General features: G+C 35.9%; 1 protein-coding gene across 2 annotated transcripts in view; it reads right to left on the bottom strand.

The window, feature by feature from the left end:
* The window catches only part of ZNG1A (Zn regulated GTPase metalloprotein activator 1A), a 43,870-nt gene that overhangs the window by 9,342 nt on the left and 23,424 nt on the right, over positions 1–11,104 (bottom strand). For both annotated transcript variants that reach the window (XM_007466765.1, XM_007466764.1), the window contains 2 exons: positions 8,628–8,672; positions 1,375–1,426 (listed from right to left, as the gene is read on the bottom strand). In XM_007466765.1, the coding sequence (XP_007466827.1) occupies positions 1,375–1,426; positions 8,628–8,672 (97 nt within the window). The remainder of the gene's footprint in view (positions 1–1,374; positions 1,427–8,627; positions 8,673–11,104) is intronic.

Below are 11,104 nucleotides of genomic sequence, written 5' to 3'. Positions count from 1 at the left end.
TTTTTGTGGTACGCGGGCCTCTCACTGTTGTGGAGCACAGGCTCTGGATGCACAGGCTCAGCAGCCATGGCTCATGGGCCTAGCCCATGTGGGATCTTCCCGGACCGGGGCACGAACCCATGTCCCCTGCCTCGGCAGGCAGACTCTCAACCACTGCGCCACCAGGGAAGCCCTGTTTTCCTCTTTCTGACTTCACTCTGTATGACAGACTCTAGGTCCATCCACCTCACTACAAATAACTCAATTTCGTTTCTTTTTATGGCTGAGTAATATTCCATTGTATACATGTGCCACATCTTCTTTATCCGTTCATCTGTCGATGGACACTTAGGTTGTTTCCATGTCCTGGCTATTGTAAATAGAGCTGCAGTGAACATTGTGGTACATGACTCTTTTTGAATTATCGTTTTCTCAGGGTATATGCCCAGTAGTGGGACTGCTGGGTCATGAAGAACCTAGGGGTAAGATGGGAATAAAGACACAGACCTACTAGAGCATGGACTTGAGGATATAGGGAGGGGGAAGGGTAAGCTGTGACAAAGTGAGAGAGTGGCATGGACATATACACACTACCAAATGTAAAATAGATAGCTAGTGGGAAGCAGCTGCATAGCACAGGGAGATCAGCTAGGTGGTTTATGACCACCTAGAGGGGTGGGATAGGGAGGGTGGAAGGGAGGGAGACGCAAGAGGGAAGAGATATGGGAACATATGTATATGTATAAATGATTCACTTTGTTATAAAGCAGAAACTAACACACTATTGTAAAGCAATTATATTCCAATAAAGATGTTAAAAAAAAAAAAGAAGTTACACTTAAGCTCCACCATCCACAACTTGCTTAAAAGAAAGATGGTTACAGTGAAAATATACTTTCTTTGTTCCTAGCATCTTCAATATTTACCTCAGGAATTATAGTTTTAGAGCATGAAAAACACCTTAAGGAGTTCAAATTTACAGTGCTATCTGGAGGTGAAATCAAAGTCAATTTTTATTTAAATTAGCCATGGATGCCGGTACTAGACTTTTCCTTAATCAGTTAGTTAATATGGTTAAAAATAGGCTGCATAAAGAACCCCCAGGCTGCTTTTACATAGTAATTCCCTTCAGAAGAACTAATCAAAATATGTTGACTGACCTGTGGAATGGAGAAGCTAAAAAGCATGATTTTCTAAGATTCTAAATAACTGGTTTGATGAACTCCTATTACATATTAAGAAACTAGATTAGATGACCTCAAAAGCATTTAAATTCTGAAAACTATCAAAATAGTTCAAAAATGCTTTATAAAAAAGAATTCTAATAAAACAATCCTAAACAGAACAATTTAGTTAAAGAGATACTTTAAGAACATTTTTTTGAGATTTTTTTACCTGATCAAGGTGAGGTTGTGTTGTTGGCACATTCTGAAGTTTTCTCTGCAAACTAAGAATAACTGATTATAAATTCAGGGCTCAGTACACTTCTGATTTAACCTTATTTATTACTGAGAGATACAACGCTAAACAAGGGAGAGACTTTCCACAACTGAATCTATTACACAGCTCTAATTTTACATGCTGTTTACATATTCTAATAGACAAACACTGGCAGACTGTTTAAAAACTTTTCTTAAAAATGTATATACATTTACATACATACATATACACATAATAGAGATAAAAACTAACCTTTAGCAACACTATTTGGTGTGGTTAAATATGTTAAATAAATTTCTTTTTTATTTCCAAAAGATCTAATACAGGCCTAGGAAAATATACATAAGCATTTTACAATTGCTCAAAATTTCATCAACTCTCCACATGCTTCCTCAGGTGAAAATAATGCTGGAACCTAAAGAAAATTAGAAGGGTAAATTTTTCCTTTATCAATGTTTTCCCTTGAATATATCTACTTAAAAAAAAAACAAAAACAGTATCCATAAATGTAAGCCTTCTGTACAGTCAGTTACCAGTAGTTGAGAGAAAACAAAAGGTCAGAATCCTAAAAATGCATTGTTCTGATACGGAAAGAGCAAAAGATCAATATGCCATAAATTATAACCATAACAACTGCAGCATACCTTTAGAGACTGATGGGGGTAGGTCGGGAGGAGGAAAAGGACTTAAAACCTTGCAGATGTTTTGCCTTGAAGAACAGTGAGGGGTAAATTAGTAACAGCAAGTTTAGGAAAGAGAAAAGGCTTGTAGGAACTGTTGGAGGGAATGAGTCTCCTTGGGGGGTCTTAATAGGGAAAGTGTCAAATTAAACCCTTCCCAGCTGGTTGCTCAGGAAAGGATTCTCTTGTTGAGCATCTAAGCACAAAGAAAAGTTATGCAGAGGCCTTATCCAGAACAAGGCTTCACCTTAAACAGCTGCTTCTTTAAGTGTCACTAACGCAGTAAGTGTGGAATGAAATGACCTTAGAAAATGTTTGAAAAATTCTATGTTCTTTCCCTGTGTTCAATATTTAATGTTGGACAGTGACTGCCTACAACTTCCACAGGGAAGGAAAAAGCTTTCCTCTACCTCTTGAGTCCCTGGCTGGGTCTGAAAATTAGACTGACGAAGAGAAAAGCATATACATTTATTTAATAAAGGTTTTATTTGACAAAGGAACATTCATAGGGAAATGAAGACCTGAAGAAATGGTTTAACCTGAGTGTTTTTGTGCTAGGTTTGATGAAGAGTGAAAAGCCACAGAAAGATATGACAGGACAGAGGATGAGCCAAGTGTAGTAAACTAGGGGAAACTCAGAGAGGCCTATGCCTTCAGATTCCTCGTGTCTCCCTTTGTCTTCAGAGATAGGATGCTCTTTTCCTCTGGGTGGAGAGAAGTTACCTTTCACATAAGGGTGTTATGACTCATCTTACTTCAGAGGAAATGGGAGAAAATATTTGCAAATCATGTATCTGATGAGGGGTTAATACCTAGATTATTTAAGAACACCTACAATTCAGCCACAACAACAAAAAACAAATAATCCAACTAAAATATGGGGAAAGTACTTGAACAGACATTTCTCCAAAGATAATATACTAATGGCCAACAAGTAAATGAAAAGATGCACAATATCTAATTGTTAGAGAAATGCAAATCAAAACCACAGTGAGCTATCACCTCACATCCTTTGGGACAGCTACTACCAAAAACAAAAGAAAATGGCAAGGATGTGGAAAAACTGGAACACTTGTGCACTGTTTGTGGGAATGTAAAATGGTACAGCTGCTATGGAAAACAATATGGTGATTCCTCAAAATATTAAAAACAGAATTACCATATGATCCAGCAATCTCACTTCTGGGCATATATCCAAAAGAATTTAAAGCAGGATCTTGAAGAGAGATTTGCACACCCAACCCATGTTCATAGCAGAATTATTCACAATAGCCAAGAGGAAGATGCAAACTGAATGTCCATCAATGAATAAATGGATAAAGAAAAAATGGTATATACATAAAATGGAATATTATTTAGCCTTTAAAAAGACAATGTTGTCACATGCTACAAAATGGATGAAACTTGAGAACTATGTGAAATAAGCCAGTCACAATAAGACAAATACTGTATGATTTCACTTATTTGAGGTACCTAAAGTAATCAAATTCTTAGAAACAGATAACAGAATGGTGGTTACCAGGGGCTGCAGGGAGGGGAACACCAGGAGTTGTCATCTGATTAGTATAGAGTTTCAGTTTTGCAAGATGAGAAAGTTCTGTAGATCCACTGCAAACAATGTGAATATACTTAACACTACTGAACTGTACACTTAAATTTTGGAGTGTTAATTTCTGTAAAATATATTCAATTAATCAAGAAAAAAAATCTCTATTCTGCTAGAAATGCAGACATAAATGTTAATCAGTATAAACTACTTTGGGAAAAATAAAATGACAGGCAAGGAACAAAAAGCTGTTGTAAAAAAATTTTTATGGAATTTATAAAATTTTAAAAATTGAATAAATGGTTTAAGACCAAGGCAGAAAATTACTTGGTTACTACTTCAATAAATTGTAGTGTGTTTTTTTGGTTTGTTTTTACCTTCAATTATCTTTTCAATCCTGAAAATTTGAGCTTTTCAAACTATATTTTTATAACAACAAAAAATCAGTTAAAGAACTGAAATTTTTCAAAAGTAGCAGTTTATTACTCAAAAGATGAAATGAGGGAAATTGAACAAATGGAAATAACACAGTAATATAGGTACATTGTCTTTGGAATTTCTGTATTTCTTTTACTCCACCTCCCTGCTTTCATGATACAACAGGTAGTATCATAAGAATATGAGGAGTCAAACAATCAATGTATAAATATTCACTCTAGGACCCTTATCTACATCTAAAGAATGTTGTTTGATTTTATTTCCTTCAGATGGGGTTGCATATAGACTGAAACTTCCCAGCTAGTGCTCTGTCTGAATAAACATTATTTCTATTATAATTATTTGGTGGTAATTAAGCCTAATTTATTAGGAAAGCAGAGATTAAAATCAGAAGAGATTATGTCACAATTAGCATTAGGTTTGGTTTAAATACATAAAAGTAAATTTATAAAGACTAGTGATTTGAGTTCCAAATTTTACGTCAGCCTATGAAACAGTAAAGGACAGTGATTTCTCCATAATCAAAGCTATAATGAAAAATTTTAAAAAGCTATAATGAAGGAATGTTTGAAGAAAATGACAACTATAATTAAGTCTCAAAATCATACTCCAGGGATTTGCCAAGCATTTATTAAATTTTCTCACAAGGAAAACAAAACTTTGCAAATTCAAAACTTTATCAAATACAAAAACATGTAAAAGCCATCCCCCTTAACTTAGGGCTGACCAGCTGTGTCTGCTTTGTTCATTCTCAACAATCTGCCATATATTCATACTTGTGGCAACAATACTGTTAGATTGTGAACACCTCTCCTGGCACAAGGCAGACAAATTCCCATCTTATTAAAAGAAGAATACTCCAGAGTTCCATGTTAACAGACTGTAACATTTCAAATTCTGAACATTCTAGATGAACAGAATTAGGAAAATAATCAAGCAAAGAAGTAAATGTTCCATGAAGAAATTTTTGAATATCAATTTACATAAGAGACCAAAGCCTTAACATTAAACCTATTTCCTTTCACACAATCACAGTTGAGCAAATATTTATACTGACAGGTGCCAAGTGGATGAAGTTTTCCACCAAGTTTATCACCTTTAACTTAGGAAATAGCTTAAAGTTCAAAAAGTTTACACATGCTAATTGGGTGAATATCAAAACTCAGGTCAACTGTGTGAATACCAAAAGTCAGTTTGAAACCCAAGTTTCTAAATACACTACAGTTTTCACTGCAACAGTGTCCTTGAGAATACATATGATAGATTTAGAAATAATTCTGCTTTGTACCCAGATTCTTTTGATATTTTCAAAACAGACAGAATCAACAAAAGACCTATACAGGTTAAATTCTACAGAGAATAATAAAATATCAAAGTCTCTCACTGTATCTCACCAGATTCTCAATGGAGAATAAAAGAGGAAAAAGTCTAAGGTTCCAGATGAAAGTTGCCATGGACTTTAGTACCACCATCAAAAATAAATTCCTTCACTCATCCAAGGCATATAACTAGAAAACTAATTTCCACGGCATCAAATTTTATTTAACTTCCCCCTTCAGAGATAAAAACATCAGATCTTTTCCAAAACATTAACACAGAAAAAATAAATAGACTATTACCATCATGTAAAAACTGAATGGGAGAATGAAGCAAACAGAGGGGAAGGAAAAAAGTTCCAAAGCTGATCTTTTCTCCTAATTTCTTGAACTATCCATGCCAGGAGTATCTAATCTTTTTTCTATGAGGAGCTTTCAATTATCCATATGTCTAAAGACTGCTTTAAGTCGCTTAAGACCAAGGACAGGAGAATGAAAAAGGAAGAGGGCTCTGGCTGTCTCAGGGGAGGGGAGTTCAGCTACTACTCCAGAGATATAGTCGTCTTTTCAAAGTTCAGTGAGTCTCAGAAACAGGGGCCACCAGACCACCCCAGACCTACGAGTTGTTGATACCATCCAATAGTAAGTCTTGAGCTAAATTTCCAAATGCCCTCCCTAGTGGCATCTCAAACTCAATGTTTACAAAATGGAACTAATCCCCTTTACCAAACCCACTGCTATCACTACCCTACCCCAAAGTTGCCCCTCCTTCCTGTATTTCCTAACTTGGGGAATAGCACCACATTCAATCCATCTCCCAAGAGTCATACTGCTTTTTTTTTTTTTTCCTGGTACACAGGCCTCACTGTTGTGGCCTCTCCCATTGCGGAGCACAGGGTCCGGACGCACAGGCTCAGTGGCCATGGCTCATGGGCCCAGCCGCTCCGCGGCACATGGGATCTTCCCGGACCGGGTCACGAACCCGTGTCCCCTGCATCGGCAGGCAGACTCTCAACCACTGTGCCACCAGGGAAGCCCTCATACTGCTTTTAAAATCCTTCATTAACTCCTTGCTGCCTACAGGAGAAAATCCAAACCACGTGTCATGGTGTTCAAGACCCTTTGTGGTAATTTCTCCATCTCCAGTCATATCTCTTTTTCTCTCCTCAACATAATACAATGTGTTCTAGCCATTCTAAAATATTCACAGGTTCTGGAATACAAAATCTTCCTTATGTCAAGAAAGCCACTGCTACTCTTGTCCATCTGGAAAACTCCTATTCATTCTTCAAGATTCAAGTCAATGATAACCTTATCAGTCAAAATATTCTGACTCTTCATCAAGAAGAGTTGAATAGTTGTTCCTCTATCTTCCTGATCTTATAGGATCCTGTGCATTTAATGTTACTGTTATATTGATAACATTTAATATATTGATTTTTGCTTGTTTTCTTGTCTCTCCCAAATGACTAATTTTAAAGGCAGAGTTTTTACCTTATACATTGCTTAAATCCTCAACATTCCATGAAATGCCTAGCAACTAGCAACTAGAATGATCAGTAAACTGTTGAATTGATTAACTTATTATTGATCAACTGGACTTTGGTTTTCCTCTATCCAGTCCACTTAATCTCCAAAATTAAAAAAAAAGTCTGGAAAAGATAAGAATGGCACTTCTGCTAATCTTCCACTCCTGAAGTCCATCAGAACTTCCATTTGCCTCAAAATCAACTTAAGTCTCACCAATGAGACCATACTACGCCATTCTTATTCCTTAACTTAAATACTCAAGGTAAGCCTTTTCTACACATTTATAGCAGTTTTATGACTGTCATTTTACTATTGTAAGCATTTGCCAACCACAAGATGCTTAAGAGATTAAAATTTTTTTAAGAAAGAAAATTAAAGTTTTTTCTTTATTTCAGAAAGCTCCTAGATTCTCAGATGTACTGGCAAAAAAACTGATTTACAATATTTGTAAATACAAACTGAACAAATGCTATTACAACAAAACCACAGCTATTTATGGGTATGATTTTTAAAAACTTAATTAAGCATTATGTGGTTGTCTGTGTGTCATTTTGTAAAAAGCAGAAAATTTAAGAAGAAAGAAAATGGTAACGCAACAGGAAGAAGACAAATACTGAGGAATGGTTCATGGTATGAGTTAGGTTATCACAGACCTTCTACACTGGAATCTGAAATGAAGGGAGCACATGTGGTATATGCTTATAGAGGACTTAACACTAAGGCATTCTTCTGCTACCTCTACGTGCAGACTGGCTTCTGAGAATGCATGCCAAATTAATTCCCCAGCTGTTCACATGCATATAAGCAGCTGCTGCTGTTACTGCCTAACCTTATGGTAGTCTGTCAGCACCTCTAATCTCTACCATGGCAGACAAGCCACTCAACTAAGGCCTTTGCTGTACTTCGGAGGACAGAATCTCTGAATTGAGAACTGGGTGGCACTAGACTACCAGCTGTGAGCCTCAGAGCTTCTAGCTGCATGTTGCTGGGTCTATCAGCTGCTAAGCCATTCTTGCTAAAAAATAAGCTTAACAAAAATACCTCTGTACAGAAATTTTCTGAAATCATGATAGCACTCAATGCAAAATAGAGTTCAATGTACAGAAACTCATTTTACAGATGTTTTAAGAACATATCCATTTTATAAAGTAAGGCACATCTGTATGAACAAAATTAAAAAGAGAGAAGAACCTATAGGAAATCAAAATCAAAATATTTAAAAAGAATGCATCAGGAACTTAAATGTAAAGGTTCCATGTATTTTTACATGACATTATTTTTGCAACTATTAAACACTCAGAAAGTTTTTAAAATATTAAAAAGCCATTTAAATATCTCAAATTAAGATAAGATTCCTATCCTATTAGATATCCTAATAGTATATTTTTTCAGATTTCTATATTAATTACTTCCTTGAGTGGTTCAAAATCCTATGTTTTCTTCCTCATTAAAGCAAAAGCACAGTTACACAGTGTAATCATGGCTCTGAGGTCTTAGTTACAAGACCTCAGTTACAATATATTAACTAAATATGCCAAACTAATTTATAAAGAGCATTCAAAACAACCTTTTGGGCCTAATTTTTTTTAAATGCACATGTATCTTCCTTATATTAGAATCAAACACAGTTATCAATTACTTAATATTTATTAACTAAAATTATTTATTGTTAATATTAGTAACAGCTTTTAAAAGTACCTTGATCTTTGTGTTTCTAAAATTTTTCCCAGTCCATTTGTTGATCTGAAATAAATATAAAAATGAGGAAAGTAAAAAAGTAAATGTTAACTTTTTAAAAAACCACTCCATCACATTATTTCTAAAACATGAAGTAAGCATATACAAATATATCCTAGAACTAGAGAACAATAAACAATAAAAAACAAACTTACATTTTTTATAGTTTAGTTTTTCCTTCTAATCATAAATCAGGTACATTCCACTTATGCATTAAAACATGATATGCAAAAATCTACGGCACAACTGAAAGATTAGGGGCTACTTTGTGATTTATATAAAGACCCTTCACTTTAGAAAAAATGATTCATAAATAGCCAGTAATTCTAATATTCTTAAAATGAGTAGATAAACTTTTAACTGACACCTAATTTTCCTCAACACACACTGTGGAAATGGCTATACATACACTAGATATAAAAACCTAGTTATGAGTGGCTTTGACCCCAGCCTGTCCTCAGTATTCAGCCACACATCCAGTTTTGTTTTGTTTTGTTTTGTTTTTGCGGTACGCGGGCCTCTCACTGTTGTGGCCTCTCCCATTGTGGAGCACAGCCTCCAGACACACAGGCTCAGCGGCCATGGCTCACAGGCCTAGCCGCTCCGCGGCATGTGGGATCTTCCCAGACCGGGACACGAACCCGTGTCCCCTGCATCAGCAGGCAGACTCTCAACCACTGTGTCACCAGGGAAGCCGCACATCCAGTTTTTTAATAGAATACCTCTTCAGTTCTCTAGCTAGGATCTCTCCCTACTCTGCCAGGCCTCCCCTTTCTGATACAGAGATAATGAAATATGGCTCCCTTTGTATGGCGTCAAAAATACTTATTAAATCCTTTGCAGTAAACTGTACACCTCATCTATTTATATCATCAGTTCCATTGCCTTTAGGGTTACTTGCTGAAGATATGTGCTATTTATTCAAGCTTGTTCTCATGGGTAAGGCTTCCCAATGATTCTGAGGCAAGTCTCTCTACTAATTCACAAAACTCTTAATCTTCTCTTTTGAATATACTCTATAACCTGAAGGCTATTTCCTCTCAAACATGTTTATCTTCTTCCAACTCTTCAAATCTAATTCCGAGTAAGTCGCAAGTCTGAGGTACAATGGAGGGTAAAAAGCCCAAAGGGTCTGTAATTTATCAAAGTGCTTTGTCAAATTCTTTTCTGGTATTGCTATACAGTACAGGCTGGCAACAAGCTTGCTAATGTCAATACTGCTCGTGTTAGAGATCCAGCTTACATAGTCAGTATGGGGATAGAAATGCCCAGTAGTAACAATTTCTCTTTTTATGCCAAAAATGTTTGTGACATAGATTATGTTCCCCGTTCGACATAGATTATGTTCCCCGTTCTACAATCACAATGATGCATAGGATTTTGAAAAGAGAAACAAAATTTAGGAGACCAGTGTCAAAAGGGGTAAAAGAAATAATCTCCATTCACCACTTTCATCTTTCTAGACTTTTCAAAAATATCAACCATCTTTCTATTTCTTTCATTTTTTTATTCACTGTAACTGGAAATTACTATGTAAACTAAGAAAAAAAATCTACAATCTAATAATGATAATAATAGATAACAGAGCACTTACTATGTATCAGGCACTGTGTGAAGCTTACCAACAATGCCTCAAACCAAACGCAGATTCCAAAGTCCATGATTTTAAACATTATTCAATACTACACAGCACTACCTACCCTCCATATGGAGACACTCTTACAGCTTTTTATAGTAAAGTCTAAGAGGATATTACTACTAAAATAAGCCAAATAAGAAGAAAAATATGAATTCTTTCTTCTGCAATCATTAACCACTGCAGCCAAAATCCTAATGAGCCTTACCTTTACTGGTTCAATTCATAACATATATTATATGAACTGGCACTGACAAACTCAAAATCTGATGTCAGCAGATTGTACGCACTGAAGATGACCAATAATAAAAGCTATCAAACATTTCTCTGTAGATGGCTTTTATCAGTTTAGGTCTTACAAAATAATTAAAAGTCCCTGAACTCTAACCTCATTTGAAAAGTCCAAATGACTGTTGGATCTTTTAACACATATCTGAGTACCATTCATATTGTCCTATGTTGATCAGCCTTGGCCACGGACACTGAAGACATTAAAGCTAGCTGGAAAACAGGCATGGTTAGATGACAGTTAAGGAAGACCAAAGTCAATGAGGGTTCAGGGAAAAGTGAAACCACCTGAGACACGGAAGACTTTGCAGGAAGGAGGGAGAAAGAGGTGGGAGGAAGGGATAAGTTCCAGAGAATGGCTAAAATAGCTTAAAAAAATCAAAGAAAAACAGAGAAAAAGAAGGAATTCAAGGACTGACAGAGTGAGAGCTGAGAAGAAAGGATTTGGTAAGATACCTCCATGAGAAAATAAGTAAACCATCCTGGGTAAAGTTAGGGCACTTCATGTAGGGAA

This window comes from Lipotes vexillifer, unplaced genomic scaffold (genome assembly GCF_000442215.2).
Source record: "Lipotes vexillifer unplaced genomic scaffold, Lipotes_vexillifer_v1.1 scaffold948, whole genome shotgun sequence".
Lineage (NCBI taxonomy): Eukaryota > Metazoa > Chordata > Mammalia > Artiodactyla > Lipotidae > Lipotes > Lipotes vexillifer.
The sequence above is the reverse complement of the archived record's forward strand: the minus strand, read 5'-3'. Positions and strand labels throughout refer to the sequence as shown.